The sequence below is a fragment of the Saccoglossus kowalevskii genome, chromosome 20 (assembly GCF_978046115.1).
Source record: "Saccoglossus kowalevskii chromosome 20, keSacKowa6.1, whole genome shotgun sequence".
NCBI classification, from domain to species: Eukaryota; Metazoa; Hemichordata; class Enteropneusta; family Harrimaniidae; genus Saccoglossus; species Saccoglossus kowalevskii.
Genome location: NC_140660.1, coordinates 11,450,667 through 11,471,059, shown reverse-complemented (window position 1 = coordinate 11,471,059; position 20,393 = coordinate 11,450,667). Strand labels below are relative to the sequence as shown.

General features: G+C 35.7%; 1 protein-coding gene and 1 long non-coding RNA gene across 3 annotated transcripts in view; one reads left to right on the top strand and one right to left on the bottom strand.

The window, feature by feature from the left end:
- LOC100376456 (coiled-coil domain-containing protein 13-like) overlaps positions 1-19,897 on the top strand; it is a 38,715-nt gene extending 18,818 nt beyond the window's left edge. The window contains exons 3-14 of one of the 2 annotated variants that reach the window (XM_085494655.1): positions 1,028-1,099; positions 2,469-2,714; positions 3,735-3,833; positions 4,518-4,748; positions 6,075-6,263; positions 7,575-7,751; positions 8,541-8,747; positions 13,014-13,159; positions 14,070-14,153; positions 16,437-16,550; positions 17,315-17,560; positions 18,049-19,897. In XM_085494655.1, coding sequence (XP_085350781.1) covers positions 1,028-1,099; positions 2,469-2,714; positions 3,735-3,833; positions 4,518-4,748; positions 6,075-6,263; positions 7,575-7,751; positions 8,541-8,747; positions 13,014-13,159; positions 14,070-14,153; positions 16,437-16,550; positions 17,315-17,560; positions 18,049-18,211 — 1,974 coding nt within the window. In that variant the 3' untranslated portion in view covers positions 18,212-19,897. Of the gene's footprint in view, positions 1-1,027; positions 1,100-2,468; positions 2,715-3,734; positions 3,834-4,517; positions 4,749-6,074; positions 6,264-7,574; positions 7,752-8,540; positions 8,748-13,013; positions 13,160-14,069; positions 14,154-14,765; positions 14,887-16,436; positions 16,551-17,314; positions 17,561-18,048 lie in introns of those variants that run through there. The other variant, XM_085494656.1, reaches the window with a different exon arrangement.
- LOC146729998 (uncharacterized) lies at positions 11,128-12,123 on the bottom strand. The gene is made up of 2 exons (XR_014927981.1): positions 11,796-12,123; positions 11,128-11,301 (listed from the first exon to the last, which is right to left on the bottom strand). It is a non-coding gene; the product is annotated as an uncharacterized LOC146729998 (long non-coding RNA).
- Positions 19,898-20,393: the final 496 nt, after the last annotated feature.

Here is a 20,393-nt window from a genome sequence, read left to right as displayed (position 1 = left end):
AAATTTCATGATTTTCATTGACTTATAAAAATTAAAGTGGTTTACATTATTTATTTATAGTGTAGACAACAAAAATTACAAATCTGGAGCTAAGATAAGTTCTCTTAATCACAGGCAGTAATTCTCTACTTGCTGCAACTACTGTAGAATACTTTATTTTCGCTTGGAATTTATTTTCGCTATTTTCGCTGAAGGGATGATTCCGTGAAAATAAAATCCAGTGAATATACTTTTTTTCCTATATTTCACATTAAACTCATGATAAAATCAGTGAAAATAAATTCCAAGCAAAACGCCCAAAAAGCCTTTTCAGCGAAAATTAATTCCAGCGAAAATAAAGTATTCCACAGTACTTTATTTTCGCTTGGAATTAATTTTTGCTATTTTCACTGAAGGAACGATTCAGTGAAAATAAAATCCCTTTTTCTTATATTTTATATTCAACTCATCAAATATCAGTGAAAATAATATCCATACAAAACACCTAAAAAGTCTTTTTCAGTGAAAATTAATTCTGGCTAAAATGAAGTATCTAACAGTATGATGTTTATTTGTACTTAGGGACTCGAAAAGGGCTGTTAATTAGCAACAATGTGAATCATGGTAAATTCTCATATATCTCCCAATATATTAACCATCACACATTTCACATACTATTCTCCAGATGCCAACAAAGCTTTAAAAATAATTAAAAATAAGACATCAAATATAGAATAATCTGAGGAATTTTAAACCTTGAATTTCATTAATCCCGCCAAAATGTTTTTGACTCCCGTGTGCGAAGCACACAATGGGAGTCTTTGCAGTTACCCTGTCTGTTTGTCTGTATGTATGTATGTATGTGTGTGTTTGTGTTTGTGTGTGTTTTAACTTTATATGAATTCTTTCAATAATTTCAATAATAATTTTGGTCAAATACCTACAAGTCTTGATCAAAAGTTTGAAAAAAACAAAAATTGATTTTACCATTTAAAATATCAAAGCTACGAGAAAATATATAATAAAATTAAATACTGTTTTTTGATAGCTTGCTGAGCCAATAAAGCCAGAGGTGATGTATAATGAAGAGTTGGTTACGCACTTGAACTCACAGCTGAGGGTAAGTCAGACATTTAGTGCGCCCTCTATGTCGATATGACAGACAGACATGACAAATTAAACATATCCTGTTTGATATGGGACTCATAGCGACGTATACAACACGTGTAAAATACATTGTTTATTTGCATGACATTTAAACACATGCTGCGTGGTGACCACCGCCCTGTACACAAATGTAGGTTATTTTCGTTTCCCATGATGCAACAGAAATTTATAAAATGGCTTAGTGATCTTAAAAACACCTTTGCTATAGGTTGACGCACTTGTTTAGGTTTCTAGTGTATTCACACGTGCAGTGAATGCTTGTCAAGAACCGGTTGTTTGCATCCTAAGATGAAATAATGGCTAATTGTACGTGTACATGTACGTATGTGCAGACCCAGGAATTGAACTTTTGGAGTTTGAAATTTGGTAACATTGTTTTATTCTTTCGTAATAGTGTAGAGGGAATCTATATTTTTCAAAAGACACCACCAAGACAAACTTCATCGGTATCATGGCAAAATGTGGCTATGACTTTTCCTTTATTTTAGTTATTCACAAAATATTCACGTTGATATCCACGCTGTATCATGATATAAAAATGATTACCAGTTTTCGTTAAGCAATGATCAAAGACCAAGTTTTAAATTATTGGCATTTTGAAGGGGTGGGCGCTTTGCCGAATGTGACCCCGAATAAAAAAATTGCACAAAAGTGGGGGGTGGGCGCTTGACCGGGCATGGGCGCTAATGCGGTCGAGTACAGTATTTGCATAATGTTATTAATACATTGTATGGAACATCTCGTGAGTATTTAGACTCAGTTCCAGGCCTAGCAGTTGAGCAATAAACACCTTGGCTACAAGTGCTCCTCCCCCAGTATGTTATTCTCCTCCCGGATTTTGTTACCAATACTCACTTGGTTCACTCTCCCTTGAGAAGTCTGTTCTCAGTTTACACATGGCAATTGATGAAACCAAGAAACATAAGCACTAATGTATGTGTTTTCATGGGGCTTAGCTTCAGTGTTGAGAGAGTGACCATTATCAAAGCGAAATTTATAAGTACAAAATGCACTGTGTACAGGAAACTGGTATTGTTTGAAAGGGTACTAAAGAAAACATCTAGGGAATGGACGTAATTGCCTTTGTCTCTGTGAATTTTTAAACCTGTTATAAAGGTATGCGAGTCCAAAATACTACCTTATTAGGAAATGCAAATTCCAAATATGGAACAATTAACCAATTTTCTCAAAAATTATGAGCAGGCTTCTAATCAATTGTTAATTCCTTAATCAATTTAGTTCAATTTCATAATTACTTTTAATGATGAATTCTTCAAAATCATTTTTTTTCAACAAGTTAAGGATGCTTCACAATTTTACAGGAACTTAAGGATGAAAATGGCCGCCTTTACAAGCTACTGAGTGAGAGGGATTATGAAATCAAAAAACTTAAGAAACAGAGAGAAGATACCAAACTAGCAATGACGGGCGGGGGAGTGGCAAGCGAGACTGCTGCTACGAAGATAGTCGACCTCTCCAAAAAGAACCGCGACCTGACGGCTGAAGTGGAGAGCGAGAAAAACAAATGCAGACAACTGCTGCGTAAAGTTAATGAACTTGAACGAGATGTAAGTATTGAGGGACTAGTAAGCCTTGTTCCCCATCTGTTAAATGGTTTCACTCAAATGCTTCAGATGATTTGAATCAGACCAAAATTAATATAAAGCCCCCACAAATTTTGTTTCTCCTCAATAGCACACCGATGAAGTGCGCCACCTATGGTAGAATTGGGAAATGTAAGTGCACCACCTATGGTAGAATTGGGAAATGTTTATGATGTACTGTAGAATACTTTATTTTCGCTTGGAATTTATTTTCGTTGAACAGATGATTCCGTGAAAATAAAATCCAGCGAATATACTTTTTTCCTATATTTCACATTCAACTGAACAAAAATCAGTGAAAATAAATTCCATACAAAACACCCAAAAAGCCTTTTCAGCGAAAATTAATTCCAGCTAAAATAAAGTATTTTACAGTACTCGCTATGGTGGTCTGTTACAGAGAACAATTTTGTCAATCCGACTCAACCTTCAATGCATGAACTTATTATGTTCAATTCTTCCATCTTTTCTAATGACCGTCTACTCCTAAACAGCAAAACTCCTTCACTATACAGCGGAGTAATGCCCCCCCCCCCATTCATGCAACCATGAAAATGCAGTTGAATCAAAGCCTATATACTGTATACAACATGTCATTTTAGCTAATTTAGCCAATCTGTGATTTTCGCTAATTTAACAGAAAAGATATTTTCACAGTGAAATTTTTTGAAAATTCAGCTAAATTACGATTCTGTTAATTCACACACATTCGCTAAAATGGCATGTAGCTATTTCAACATGTTTCAAAATACAGACAGAATTTTGATAATCAGAAAAAAAAAATCTCAAAAACAAGCTGCTCTCTGATTGGTTCGAATGTTAGGTGTTTAGGTTGTGTAGCCAATCAGGGACAATCTTATAAGTCGCTTTGCTTTTACGCTGAAAACTGCAAAATTTTGTGCTAAAAATTTTGGGAGAAAAAATAATTATGGCAATCAACATAAATAAATAAATATACGAGTAATCTTGTTTGTTTTCTTGCAGCTTGTTGTTACGAAAAGACAATTACCACTTGACGGGGATAATAAACACAAACAGATGAGTGCTAAACAGTACGTGTTGGGAGACACATTAGAAGAAAAGGTCAGTGTATAATCACATCATTTCTGTCTGAAACTTGTCTTTTTCTTCGCGTATCCTGTCATGTTAGGCTATGCAGAGTGTTTTCCCCAGGAAACAAACACCATGACTGTACCACCAAAGTGCTTTGTTTTACCGCCACAATGGCCTGACTTTATCACAGTCATAATCCTTACTGTCACACTGTGCTACAATGTGTATGAATAATTAATATTAAAAGGTTGAATGACCTTGATTCATTTCAGAAATGCAGGTATTGTCAGCTTTAGGCATTTTAATCCACTTAATACTATACCAACATCAGTTTAATCTGACCATGTAGAGTCTGTATTCTGGGCAGTTCAGTGTTCTTCCCAGAGTAACATGGCATACATAGTACATACTGTAGAATACTTTATTTTCGCTTGGAATTTATTTTTGCTGAAAATATATTTTTGCTGAAGGGATGGTTCCGTGAAAATAAAATCCAGTGAATATACATTTTTTCCTATATTTTACATTAATCTCATCAAAAATCAGTGAAAATAAATTCCAAGCAAAACGCCCAAAAAGCCTTTTCAGCGAAAATTAATTCCAGAGAAAATAAAGTATTCCACAGTATACTACCATACTTTGAAAAGCTTCAAAACACAATTTGCTGACGATACAATGAATTTAAATAAAAAAGTATTTTTCTTTTTGCGACAGCCTGCAGTGGACCCAGCTGAACTAAAGTCGCTGCAAGATAAAATTTCATCGGGCAATCTAAAGATGGCGGAATATCGAAACCAGCTGCAGCAGCTGAGGCAGGAGTTGAAGATTGCCCACAAGGTCATTGAAAAGGAAGTGGGTGATAGCGTTAATATACAGTCGCTGCTGAACACCAATGCGGGTGGCTGGAGAGGGCGTGCTCAACAGATTACAAGTCTACAAAATAAAGTGAGTAGACAATATTGTCCAATCAGAGTCCTTGCCAAGCGAGGTAGATAATCATCATCATAAAACCTCAACCTGTTTGTATGGTTTCTATGGTAAAATGCACTGTATGTATGCATTAAATTACCATAATACCATTATGATAGAAAGATGGTCATACAGCCCTGTTATGTACCGGGAGGGGTGGGGCTTGTAGTCCTAAACATGGAATATGGTTTCTGTAGTAAAATGCACTGTATGTATGCATTAAATTACCATAATACCATTATGATAGGAAGATGGTCACATAGCCCTGTCATGTAGTCCTAAACATGGAATATGGTTTCTATGGTAAAATGCACTGTATGTATGCATTAAATTACCATAATACCGTTATGATAGAAAGATGGTCACACAGCCCTGTCATGTACCGGGAGGGGTGGGGCTTGTAGTCCTAAACATGGAATATGGTTTCTGTGGTAAAATGCACTGTATGTATGCATTAAATTACCATAATACCGTTATGATAGGAAGATGGTCACACAGCCCTGTCATGTACCGGGAGGGGTGGGGCTTGTAGTCCTAAACATGGAATATGGTTTCTGTGGTAAAATGCACTGTATGTATGCATTAAATTACCATACCGGTATGATAGGAAGATGGTCACACAGCCCTGTCACACAGTCCCAAACATGGAATATGATTTCTGTGGTAAAATACACTGTATGTATGCATTAAATTACCATAATGCCATTATGATAGGAAGATGGTCTCATAGCCCTGTCATGTAGTCCTAAACGTGGAATATGGTTTCTGTGGTAACATGCACTGTATGTATGCATTAAATTACTATAATACCATTATGATAGGAAGATGGTCTCACAGCCCTGTCATGTAGTCCTAAACATGGAATATGGTTTCTGTGGTAAAATGCACTGTATGTATGCATTAAATTACCATAATGCCATTATGATAGGAAGATGGTCACACAGCCCTGTCATGTAGTCCTAAACATGGAATATGGTTTCTGTGGTAAAATGCACTGTATGTATGCTTTAAATTACCATAATGCCATTATGATAGGAAGATGGTCACACAGCCCTGTCATGTAGTCCTAAACATGGAATATGGTTTCTGTGGTAAAATGCACTGTATGTATGCATTAAATTACCATAATACCATTATGATAGGAAGATGGTCTCACAGCCCTGTCATGTTGTCCCGAATGGTTTCTGAGATAAACTGCACCACTGTGTATGTGCTGCCTTCACTTGGAGTGTCAGGATAGACATCATCGGTGTCAGCAATTCGCACATTTTAATACTTGGCTCACTATGCTATTTACATCAGGTTTCAGAGCTCCGTTCTCAGCTTGGACAGTTACAGACAAGGCCAGACACTGAGATGAGTTTAGAAGAACAGTTCATGACAATGGGGACAACTCTGTCGCCGAGATCCACAGCAGCTTCATCTGGGTATGATGATAAGAACAGAAGTAAAATTAGACAAATGGAAAAAGAAAGAAAAGAAGCTAAAGAGGTATGTTAATTTCATGAATATTAATTAACCATCTTGAAGGTTAATCAATAATCATGAATACTAATCAATAATCATGAATACTAATCAATAATCATGAATATTGATCAATATTGACCAGTCTCATGATTAAATCGACTTAGCACCCGGGTTACTCAGCTCCAAAAAAATCATGTGAAAGTGCACAAATGAAAATTTAAGTTCATCATGTGACAGATTGAGGGGAATATTACATTTTTTTTCAAGAAAATAAAATGGTGAAATTAGTTGCATCGTCATTGATTTTCGGCACACTTTTAACAATGAAGAAACAGAAATTGTCGCAAAAAATATTTCAAAAAAAATATGCAATTTATTACAACATTACGGGGGAATTACGCACCATAAAAATATACAAGGTTAATATTACACTGAACTGGTTTTGATGTTTATTTGTTTTCATTTAGCGGGAGGGTTGAATGTTAGAGGAATGACGTCAGTTCCGCACATGTTTTACTTATCCAGGGCCATTTAAGCTCGTGGTAATGATAGAGATCGTTGTTTGTAGGTCAAACTCAGAGTTCAAACTCAGTACAGAGGTCGTTTCTAACCACGCTCCTGATTAGAATTCATATACACATTGCGCATGCGTGGTGAATAGTGAAAGTGCATTTGTAAATCATTTTTCCGATGACACTTTAGGTACTTTCCCTGGGAAACCCCCTAGTGCGCACACCGTTCGACACTCATTAACGGTTACTCTAAGTGTGACAAATTGGCCGCTAACCTAGGGCGTCAAAGCAAAACGAGTGACGTAAGCCTTGCCGGGACTTGTATACCAGTTTATTAACTAGTGTGGTAACACAGTCAAAGCCCAAAACTTAATCATTACCAGCAACAACGTCATTTGACCTGGTTGGGCAAGTCTGTTATCAACCAATCAGAATGCTGCATGGTACTAACACATTTTCCGGAGAATTCCCAGAGACATTTTGATAATACAATGCAAAAAATGAATTATTAATATCACTATCTGTTGCAATTAATTTTTTTAAAAAAATGAATAATTTAAAAAAAAATTAAAATTAGCGATTTTTTTAATTTTTTAAAGGTAAGAATGAGGGGATTGATATCCATGGTTTATTACATAAATTTGATTATCGGTTATAGGAAAAATCAATAATCAAGGTTTTATAAATAAACAGTCAAATTTGGGTCATTTTGGAGAGGGAGGGTGCTTAGTCGAATGTGACCCTGAAAATAGAAATGCCCCAAAAGACCCCTCCTTAGGGAGGTCATGCCCTGATATTCATAATTTCTTGTTTTTGACTATAGAGGGCAGCAGCTGAGTTGAAAGCCTTGGAAGAAGACTACAGTAAAATGAAAGAAAAGTTTGATGCATCTAAAGCCAGAAATAAAGTCTTAAGTAACGAACTAAAGATGTTGAAGCAGCAAATGTCAACACTGATGGAGAAAGGAAAACACGATGACGAACTCATTGGTGCACTTATGGTAAGAACTTTAGAATTCTTTATAGAGTAGGGGTTCACAACTGTTAAATTTTAGATAAAAACAATAGAACCAATTTAGCATAACAATGAATACAATAGAAGTTATGTTATATTGTTATGCAAATTGGCCAATACCGTATGCAATTTTTCTGGGGAGAACACTATCTCTAGATTGAAACTATTATAGTTACCATGACTACTATATTTAAGTAACGCCAATTAAAAATTATACCAAGGTCGCCAAATGGCAACCTAAACAAAGTTTTTTTTGTGTCTCATGTCACCTATAAAGTTACTTAAACTTTTTTTTTCTTAAAACTAACCTTCCCAGCAGTCAAGAAGCTGACTCATCTTTATTGGAGGATTACATTTTTACATTTTATGATCCCTACAAAATCTGTCCTGTTTAACCTTTTCATCACAAATTCACAAAATAGTCCTGTTTATAGTCTGCACTTTCATTCACAAGATTGCAACAAAAATAACCAATTTTTTTGAGTAAAAACTGGAAACTGACTCAAATTTAGTCTGTTGGCTCCAAAATTAGGGTTCATTTCTAAAAATATTGAACAATATAATAATAATGTGCAGAATAATTTGGGTCGAGGAAGTCTGGTGGTAAAAAGGTTAAAGGGTACACTGCTGCCATATGCTTGTATCCTGAGAAAACACTAATAAGTTAGGATTACCGCAGAATAATCACATTTTTATGGAATGTGTGATTAGAAGTCACTCTTCCAAAAAAAAAAAAATAAATAAATAAAGACCAGATTCCTTGTTTGAATTGTAGAAACAACAAACGCAAATGAAACAGATAATCGAAGAGAACGCCCGGCTACAAGAGGAATCTCAGACCCAGCAACACAGAGAAGTGCAGCAGCTACAGACGAAGAACATACAGGATAAAGGCGTGGTGGAGCAATTGAAGAGAATAGTCAGTGAGAAAGAACAAAAAGTGCGAGTGTTAGAGGAAGAAATCACTCAACTCAAGTTAAATGTAAGTTTAATGTTTAACCTTTTCAGTTTACCTTTTCAGTTTTTGTCACAAATTCTCAAAATACACATGTACCGGTAGTACTGTTTATAGTCTGCATTGAATGGGACTAAAATAGCAATTTTTTTTTAGTAAAAACTGAAAATTTACACTAGTTTTGTCTGTTAGCTTTAAAATTAGGGTTCATTTCCAGAAATATTAAAGAATATGAGGAAAAAAATGCTGAAAAATTTGGTTGAAAATATCTGGTGATGAAAAGGTTGAAATTTCTCAAAATTGTGCACCAGAGGCAGATAATGTTCAAATTTTATAAAAGATAATATATAGAATAAGCACATCTGACAAGAATTGTAGGGACCAAAGAATTAATTCAACTGAACTAGTCAAATCTCTCAGGCTGGTCACAGTGAAAATACGAGTGGCAAATTGGATGTTTAAAAAAAAAAAAACAGAAAAAGATTAATTAAAGGTAATGGATAAATAAATATGTTCAACCATTTGAGTAATTACAACTGAAATTAAAAAAAATAACAGACAATAAACAGAAATGGCTATTGTAAGTAGATATGATGAATATTTCAAATATATAACTATATATATATATAAACATAATTTAAAAAAAAAACATAAACAAATTAATGGGTAAATAAATATTGTCAATTATGTTCGAAATTCCCTCGAAGTAAGAGGAAAAAGATATTTTTTAAGAGAAAATTTGAACTTTGAGCAAAATTTAATTGAATATAAAAGCATATGGTTCCACATATGCAATATGAATTAAGATAATGAGTGGGGTATTCACAGATTGGCAGCTGGTACACAGAAATTACTGTGGAATACTTTATTTTCGCTGGAATTAATTTTTGCTGGAAAGGCTTTTTGGGCGTTCTTTATGGAATTTATTTTCACTGATTTTTGATGAGTTTAATGTGAAATATAGGAAAAAGTATATTCGCTGGATTTTATTTTCACGGAATCATCCCTTCAGCGAAAATAGCGAAAATAAATTCCAAATGAAAATAAAGTATTCTACAGTATCATTAGGTTTTGATCTATTACTGAATGGTTGAGTCAAAGTACATGTGTTTGAATAGGTGATTTTTTGTTCAACTGCAAGACCTCGCGAGTTGCATGAAAGACGCACGTCGAACGTCTGCCACAAAAATCGAACGATTTGATATTGAACTTGAATTTCTTTATTTCGTATCTCACATCGACCGGCCGATCTTCGACAGAGAAATATTGCTTTCGAATACCCTTACTTAATCAAAATTGCCTATCATCAAATGTGTACAGCACATTATTAAGCATGGAAATATCCCCCAAAATACTTTCGCGATGTTTGACGCGACTACGACGCTATGACCTTTGTTTGTTCTGTTTTTACGTTTGATTTCACGCATAACGCGTGATTCTCGCAGTGTACGGAAAATGGTCAATTGCAGTGTACCGGAAGTATACAGTTTGGTCTGTGCATAACTTAAAGCGCGGTGGTCGTTGTGCAGCGCGTGTTCGAATTTCATGTAAATAAACAATGTATTTTACATGCGTTGTACACGTCGCTATGAGTCCCATATCGAACAGGACGCGCTACGACGACTGCCGCCCATTAACAAAACACTGCTTTCAAAACTACATACCTTAACTGTGTAAAGTAATCTGTCTAAATATGTCTTACTGTAGAATACTTTATTTTTGCTTGGAATTTATTTTCGCTATTTTCACTGAAGGAATGATTCATAAAAATAAAATCCAGCGAATATACCTCTTTTCCTATATTTTTCATTTACCTCGTTAAAAATCATTGAAAATAAATTCCATACAAAACGCCTGAAAAGTGTTTTCAGCGAAAATTAATTCCAGCAAAAATATTATTTTACAGTATATTAATAACATAGGTAAATACTTCAAAGAATATGTTGAAATTATTGATGGCAATGACACACTTTAAAAATTACAAATTTCTATAATTGCGTTCTCACTGGCGAACTCGATTCAGATCGAGTTGGAGCTAAACCTTGGCACGTGCTGAAATCTGTGTGAGAACAGTCGGGTCCGAGTCAGCACCAATCTGATTAAAATCTGATGTAGTGTACAGGCTTTAATTATTTTGGCTATAAACTTGTTTTAATTTTATTTTGTATTACTTTTGTTATTAATGCCCTTTTATTTTATTATTTTACTTTGATTTTGATTTTTTTTAATTCCGCCCTACCTACATCTGAACCGATGCCTATGTAAGTCCCGTTCAAATCTCGCGTAAGTAACAGCCAATCACAGTCCCCCTTTTATACAGGCTGTCGGTTGCTTACTTTTCAGTGTATACGGGCAATTCTTCTGTACATTTATATTTTGCCCACTTGAATAAACCATTAATAGAAAATTGCTAGTATATTTTTATTTGCAAAAGAAATTCCACAGCATTTTACAATTTTTGTCATTTCATTGAATATTTTTTTCACTTCCAACAAATGTGTACACTTCCAGATACATCTTCGCCAGCCAAGGTTCGTTCATTCAGTCATCGCTTCAATTTTACATCACTGAGCATAATTATCTAGAATGGAAGCAAAAAAAAAGTAAATCGTAATGATTAGAACACTGTAAACAGCTATAGTAAACAATGCAAACTGATTTTAAATTGTATAGCGGTCACCGGCCCACGGCATCGACGCAGAAAATTGGAGCAAAACAATATTTCCTGATCAATTGCGATGTGTTCCAAATAAAAAATATTTTATTCCAGTCCAAATCAGCTCATTTACTTTAATAAAGTGTTATTGTATAATGTACAAAATGTTGATACAATTTGATGAATATTTACAGCTACGGCTTCAATACCGTAGACGATTTTGGCCCGATCTTCAACAAAACATCACCCGTCTCCAGGGCCGGCGACTGGAAAAAGACACTGGTGTTCGGTCGAACCGGTGGAAACAAAATCGTCACTCCCAGAATAACTATGCAAAATAACGATCTAAAGTCGAACCATTCGAGCCACAATATTAACATAAAAATGACTTTCGTTGCATTTGACAATGATAAACTTACCGAAAAGCCGTGTTTTTTTCGGTCGGTATAATCCGCCATTTTATTTGAGTGTGTTTGCCATCAGACTCTGCCCGGTGACGTCATCATGTGCGCTATAAAAGGAGGTCTGTGATTCGTTGACTAAAATCGTCGATAGTGGGTCTCGTTGAAATCTCGTTACATAGGCATCGGTTCAGATGTAGGTAGGGCGGAATTAAAAAAAATCACAAAATCAAAATCAAAGTAAAATAATAAAATAAAAGGGCATTAATAACAAAAGTAATAAAAAATAAAATTAAAATAAGTTTATAGCCAAAATAATTAAAGCCCGTACACTACATCAGATTTTAATCAGATTGAGTCAGCACATGCCGAGTTTTTGCGTATCATGGTCCGTTGAAATTATTGATAACGATGATACTCACTTTAAAATGATAAGTTTTTATAAAAAGACAATGCCAGCTACTAGCCAGCTTGGAGGTTAAGTTACGACTGACTGTACTGTATGTCTTATATTAGTAACATTGGTAAATACCACAAAGAGTAAATTGAAATTATTGAAGAAACTCGATTTACAAATTACAATGTAATAGTTTTTATGAAAAAGCAAAGCCATCTGATAACCAACTTGGAAATAAACTTACGCCCGGTCTGTACCAAGGGCAGCGCCTGATACTCTTGGCTGGCACCCTCTTACCGAATTTACAATTGAACTTTCAAGTCATAAAAATATTTCATGAGTGGCGCACTTCTGTGCTGCCATACAACATGAAATCTTTCTCAAATATAATTTTTTCCATTAAACACCAAATACACTAAAATTACTCTAAAAATATTTCAATGGCGATAGATACACCGTTAAAACGGCGCAAAAACCTTCTGATTTGGCATGTCCAGGTCGATCCGCCATGTTGTTTCTGTACCAGCTCCGCTCCCTCGCCTGTGTGTGCTCCCTCTTGTTCATTTTTTCTAGAAAAACCATTGTGTACTGTACATATCCATGGCAACCAATATCACAGCAACAAGGTGTGAAGTACCTAATGTGCTAAGGGTCTGTTGTATAAACTGTAAACCATTCAAGATTTACTGCTGAGAATTTGTTACGATAATGGCGTTTTGTGGACGAAATTTCGTAAAAGTTGTGAAGCCAATTTCTTACCTAAAAACTTTTTAAACAAATTTGTCTTGCTCATTTAAAATGGTTTACCGTAATATTTACATTTTTTTTTTCACACACAGCATCAGCGGACACACATGGGTGACACTTCTGACAGGTCGTCCTCTCGAATACCGATAGCAAGACCCAACACGGTGACGCTGAATTCTGCTGACAGACCGCCGAGTGTCGACAGCACGAGACCATCTCCACAACCGCCACATTCCAGGTGAGACTGTTCGACCTTTGTCATGTACCTTTCAATTTCATGGAATTCATTCGGACGAAATTTCATTCATTCGGACGAAAAAAGTTGTTGTGGCTTGCAAGTCTGTGCAAAGCTACTAACACGATTGACTACCCAACCCTAACACCTAACAGTTCAACCAATTAGAGAACAGCATGTTTGTGCAAAACTATAAAGATTGTGCCTGATTGGCTACCCAATTCTAACATCTAACAGTTCGACCAATCAGGAAACAGCTTGTTCATTTTTTCAGTGTATCATCAGTGTGCCATTCATATGTGCTTTGTCTCAACTGTGACTCAAAGTGGGACATTTGACAGACAAAATTTCTACAAAATAAGCATAAATAGTCAACAAAAAATCGACTATAATCTTGTGGTTACATCTAGGGTTACGCCTGAGTTAAGGGTCAAAATGTCTTGGAAAAAATGCAAGAAAGTTTGGAAATATCTTAGAAATCATTTGGCTCTTGGTGCTATGGACCCTGTACTGTGATGCAATACAAGATAAATTTGAAAATATTTATCGCATAGTTTGAAGTCACATAGTGCCAAATTTTTTTTTTCATTTATCGCGCTACATGAAGGTTGGCCGGAGCTTTCAGGTTTATATACACTCCGATAATTACAGAATATGGTAGTCATGGCTCATTTTGACGAGCTCATGTGTCACTTATCAAATCTTTCTGTTTTATTAAAGATCATTCATTCGTGAATTTTCTCTTGCCGAATTTTGTAAAGGAGAGCTGAATAAAACTCACTCACAAAAGTAAACCACATTGAAATCAACTTGCCTCATTGCTTTTAGAAGAGATATTTTTTACTCTCCAGACATTTAAAAAAAAAGCAAAACCTGACTTATCTTTTTTTTTTTTTATCAATGTTGTTCACAGGCAAGGTACAAGGCCATCCAGTGGAAGTAGAGATGTACCACCGAGGGTGCCATCTGCTCGAAGTATAAGACCAGCTAGTGCCAGGTAACACCACTGTTAAGTACTTTATTTTAGCTACTTTCACTGAAGGGATGAAATAAAATTCAGTGAATATAAATTTTTTCCTATTCTCTGGGGGCTGATAACCGGGTATTTTCACCACCTGGCAACCATCATGGCGAAAACAAAGGCCGAAAACTCTCAGAAAACGGTAATTTGGGATGGTTGTTGAGACTCCTCTGAACAGTGTAACAAGATTAGTCCTGCGTGTGTAACATATATAAATTTTGTTGCCTGGGATTATTTCAAAGTTGAGTTTGTGTTTTCTCGAATTTAGCTATTTTCACTGACTCTTCAACTGGCGTTCCATAGCAGCTAGCGCAGAGCCGATAGAAATACATGGTACAGTGGTGCGCGTCGTAGCAACGTGGAACGTCCGTGACATAGCTCCTTCCAAGGCTATTTTACATACAACTCATCAAAAAAACAGTGAAAATAAATTCATATAGAACATTCAAAACGTCTTTTCAGCGGAAATTAATTTCAGCTAAAATAAAGTATTTCACAGTAGGTTTTCAAGTCATGCAGGATTCTTTTGCCCATTTTATTCACATACCTGTCTGTGTGTGTGTGACACCATTGTTCTTTCTATAACAGTAATAACAGTACAGACCAACTTGTAATACAATATCAAGAATACAAGTCCATAGCGCAAGCAGCAGCCCATGTTGTTACCTCTGTCTGTGTGTGTGTGTGTGTGTGACACCATTGTTCTTTCTATAACAGTAATAACAGTACAGACCAACTTGTAATACAATATCAAGAATACAAGTCCATAGCGCAAACAGCAGCCCATGTTGTGACCTCTGTCTGTGTGTGTGTGTGTGTGTGTGTGACACCATTGTTCTTTCTATAACAGTAATAACAGTACAGATCAACTTGTAATACAATGTCAAGAATACAATTCCATAGCGCAAGCAGCAGCCCATGTTGTGACCTCTGTCTGTGTGTGTGTGTGTGACACCATTGTTCTTTCTATAACAGTAATAACAGTACAGATCAACTTGTAATACAATGTCAAGAATACAAGTCCATAGCGCAAACAGCAGCCCATGTTGTGACCTCTGTCTGTGTGTGTGTGTGTGACACCATTGTTCTTTCTATAACAGTAATAACAGTACAGATCAACTTGTAATACAATGTCAAGAATACAAGTCCATAGCGCAAACAGCAGCCATGTTGTGACCTCTGTCTGTCTGTGTGTGTGTGTGTGTGTGTGTGACACCATTGTTCTTTCTATAACAGTAATAACAGTACAGATCAACTTGTAATACAATGTCAAGAATACAATTCCATAGCGCAAGCAGCAGCCCATGTTGTTACCTCTGTCTGTGTGTGTGTGTGTGTGTGACACCATTGTTCTTTCTATAACAGTAATAACAGTACAGACCAACTTGTAATACAATATCAAGAATACAAGTCCATAGCACAAGCAGCAGCCCATGTTGTTACCTCTGTCTGTGTGTGACACCATTGTTCTTTCTATAACAGTAATAACAGTACAGACCAACTTGTAATACAATGTCAAGAATACAAGTCCATAGCGCAAGCAGCAGCCCATGTTGTGACCTCTGTCTGTGTGTGTGTGACACCATTGTTCTTTCTATAACAGTAATAACAGTACAGACCAACTTGTAATACAATGTCAAGAATACAAGTCCATAGCGCAAGCAGCAGTCCATGTTGTTACCTCTGTGTGTGTGTGTGTGTGTGTGTGACACCATTGTTCTTTCTATAACAGTAATAACAGTACAGATCAACTTGTAATACAATGTCAAGAATACAAGTCCATAGCGCAAACAGCAGCCCATGTTGTGACCTCTGTGTGTGTGTGTGTGTGTGTGTGTGACACCATTGTTCTTTCTATAACAGTAATAACAGTACAGATCAACTTGTAATACAATGTCAAGAATACAAGTCCATAGCGCAAACAGCAGCCATGTTGTGACCTCTGTCTGTCTGTGTGTGTGTGTGTGTGTGTGTGACACCATTGTTCTTTCTATAACAGTAATAACAGTACAGACCAACTTGTAATACAATGTCAAGAATACAAGTCCATAGCGCAAGCAGCAGTCCATGTTGTTACCTCTGTGTGTGTGTGTGTGTGTGTGTGTGTGACACCATTGTTCTTTCTATAACAGTAATAACAGTACAGATCAACTTGTAATACAATGTCAAGAATACAAGTCCATAGCGCAAGCAGCAGCCCATGTTGTGACCTCTGTCTGTGTGTGTGTGTGTGTGACACCATTGTTCTTTCTATAACAGTAATAACAGTACAGACCAACTTGTAATACAATGTCAAGAATACAAGTCCATAGCGCAAGCAGCCGAAGTAGAACGGGATAAATTGATGGAATTGGTATCTATGCTACAACACAGGTAGGTGTTAAATATCTGTCAACCAATTAGATCTGTTGTTCAGAAAGCAAAATATAACATCAGGTCTGATTGGCTGCTGGTCTTACAAGAAATGAACTCAATTGAATTTGGGAATAATTTAGTGCAATGTAGTTGGAAGCGATGTACTCTAATGACCAGAATTAAAAGTAAACATTAAAAGTGAAAGTTGCTTCCTAGATCAGGTTTTTGAATGAATATCTAAACTAAAAATTGTCCAATTTTCACTGCTAGAAATGCTCATGGTTTCAGGATTCAGATTCCTGAAGACAAAATTATGAAAAAGTCACTCTGTGTGGTAGGACTCCAGAGGAAGTTTCACTGCTATAAAATTTTGTGATTTTGGCGAAAAAACTTATATATTAAACATGTACTGTAAAATACTTTATTTTCGCTTGGAATTAATTTTCGCTATTTCCACTGAAGGAATGATTCAGTGAAAATAAAATCCAACGAATATACTTTTTTTCCTATATTTTACATTCAACTTGTCAAAAATCAGTGAAAATAAATTCCAAACAAAACACCCAAATACCTTTTCAGCAAAAATTAATTCCAGTTAAAATAAAGTATTTTACAGTATGTAAATTAAAAAAGTGGGTGAGCAAGAAGATACTCAATCAGGCATGTTTTCTCATCCTATTCACCTGATTGGTCATGTGACCAGAATGTGCATTAAGTATAGCCTTGAATATTTTTATTGTCAGTGGCAAGGTTTCTATAGTTTAACTATGTTTTAATCTCAGGAATGATGAGTCGAACCAAAAAGTAACAGAATTCCAGTCTAAGCAAGCAGAGCTAAAACAACGAAATGTACAACTGGAAAAACAGCTCGGGAAAGCCCGGATGGAAGTTGCCAACTTGTCAAAATCATCTGGGGTGAAAGCAAAGCGTACTGGGTCCGCAGTGTCGTCGACTGTTATTCTAGACGAAGACTATATGAGAAGCGATTTGCCGCAAACACAAGACAATATAGAAGAGCTACAGACAAGGTAAGAATATAACTACGCGTACCATCCTAATAGACCATTACACTGGTGGCAACTTACGAGCGGAGTTCATGCATTGAAAATGATTAAAAGCACATATATGATGGAGTGATAGATTCAACTCATTGTAGCGAGTTTTACAGGGGGGGGGGGGGGAGAAGTATGTAAAGTTGCGACTTGATACCCCGTCACCTGAGTATCTGAGTAATTGATGGACAGTAAGGTGTTTCCTCCAGCCCTTTATTGACCATTAGTTCTTTTAGTTGGAGCCATCCAACTACTCGAAACTTAGCCGAACTTAGCCGACTTACTGAGGTGCGACTTAGCAAGGGGATACTGTAATTAAGAAAGCTGCTATATGATTGTCGCAGCATTGCATTGTGGGAGGAAATTGTGCGATTTTGCTAAGATTTGAGTTGAGAAAAATGAAAAATACAAGATTTTCTGACGAGATAACAGCAATCATAATTTATGTTCTCATTTGTTTACAGGTTAGCTATTCAGATGGACGAAAACGATGCGTTGAAAGCGGCGTTGCAGAGTACGATGAATGCCAAGGAAGACGATCTCAAACTTTACCACGAAATGATGGATCAAACCAGACAAGTTTTCCTTCAAGGACTAAGACACTTCAAACAACAAAATACATCATGATTATGAGACCGAGTTCGTGCATCTTGGAATTTATCCTGTAAATCGTTTTATTTTCGCAAGAATTGTTTTTGTTTTCTCTTGAGGATTAATCGTCGAAGGGGATATGTATCCTGATCGGGATCCAAATGAAAATGGATTAGAATAAATATGCCAGTCGAGATAATAAAAAAGTCCTGTTTATAGTCTGCACTTTCATTAAGAAGATTGCAACAAAAATAATCGATTTTTTTGAGTAAAAACTGAAAATTGACTCAGATTGTGTCTGTTGGCTCCAAAATTAGTGTTCATTTCCAGAAATATTAAGGAGTTTGAGAAAAAAAGTGAAGAGAAATTTAAGCGCAAAAGTCTGGTGGGGAAAAGGTTAACGCTATTATTAAAAACATGTCATGAAACAACTGCTTTGGTACAGATGCTAATCTTAAACTTGGATGTCTATGCAACTAATAGAGTGCAGTGAATGGTGCTTTAAGTGAAAGTGTGATCCAAAGTGTGTTACTTTATTTTAGGTGAAATTGACCTATGACCCAAACTGTATGTTACTTTATTTTAGCTGAAATTGACCTATGACCCAAATTGTGTGTCATTTTATTTTAGCTGAAATTGACCTATGACCCAATTTGTATGTCACTTTATTTTAGCTGAAATTGACCTATGACCCAAACTGTATGTTACTTTATTTTAGCTGAACTTGACCTATGACCCAAACTGTATGCTATTTAATTTTAGCTGAAATTGACCTATGACCCAAACTGTATGATATTTTATTTTAGCTGAAATTGACCTATGACCCAAACTGTATGATATTTTATTTTAGCTGAAATTGACCTATGACCCAAACTGTGGGTTACTTTATTTACTCCTGTGGGAAAAAATAACTCAATACCTGCTGAATAATTTTACGTAAACGCATGTTTATTTGTGTCTTTTTGAAATGTTCCATAACATCTATGCATATCATGGTGATAGCAATGAATATGCCTCAGAATAGACCAGTTGTGGCAATTTCACATCAGACCAAAACAGTCTAAGTTACACTGTTTTAAAATAGTGGGACGATTTTTTTTTATTTTTGGCATGGCTTATATATGTAAATGACTCGTGTGAAGGTTTTTATTGAAATGCAAGTTTTGTTTTTCACTATTGATTATGTTTTGCAATTAGTGGTGACCCTGATACTGAAAAATTTTTCGGTTCATTGCGTTGTCATCACACATTATGCGTGAAATTAAAAACTATAAAAACGGGACAAAAAAAGGTCATAGCGTAATAAAGATTTGCCAAAAGTATTTTTCGGGTATTTCCACATTTGTTGAAGGTCAAGTTTGAAGCAGTCAGGGTATCTAAATGCCATATTCCCATATTTGGTCTGTGAATAGATTTGTGAAAATTTGAATTCGAAATCAATTTCCATTTTTGCAACAGACATTCAATCCACAATTTCACTTAATATTGCAATGAACAGAAAATAACCTATTAAAAATGTCACAGGTCACAGGTCACCTTTTTTGGCAGACAGGCAGAAACAATAAACTGATTTTTTTTTCTCTGGCCCTTGTGGTGTGTGCAGAGTTTGTTTCAAGTTGCCAAAGTGTGTAATTTTATGATGTTTTGTAGATATCGAGTGGGTTTTCACCACAAGCAAATTTGGATTTTATTTATTATGTACAATAAACTTATCTAAACTGAGCTGTGTTTTTTACTGAACTCTATTTATACTGAAAATCAAATCTTGTTTAACAAGACATGAATATCACAGTCCCCGTTATTTGATTATAAAGTAGTCCAAGGAACATCTGCAAACAGGTGAATAAATATGTAATCTATGTGGGTACAACTCATCATGAAGTGATTTCCCATAATCTAGTTTTGTACTGACAACTAAAAACTTCCACTGACCCATGTTCAGAATCTACTAAGTACAACAAAACTAATTGTCATACATGTATACTTGCTCAAGAAATTGTATTCATAAATCTGAGTGAACCTTGATGTACATGACTTCTTTGTTAATTAAGGTCTTAGTATATTACCAGGACCTGGGTCAAATAAAAGTTCAAATAACTGCATTGTTTCAATTTGCATATTTCTGGAAGGGTGTGGTCATTATTGCGAAAAGCACATCTACTCGTGCCAAGGTGTAATCATACCAAATATGAATAAAATCGACACCATGATGGTGGAG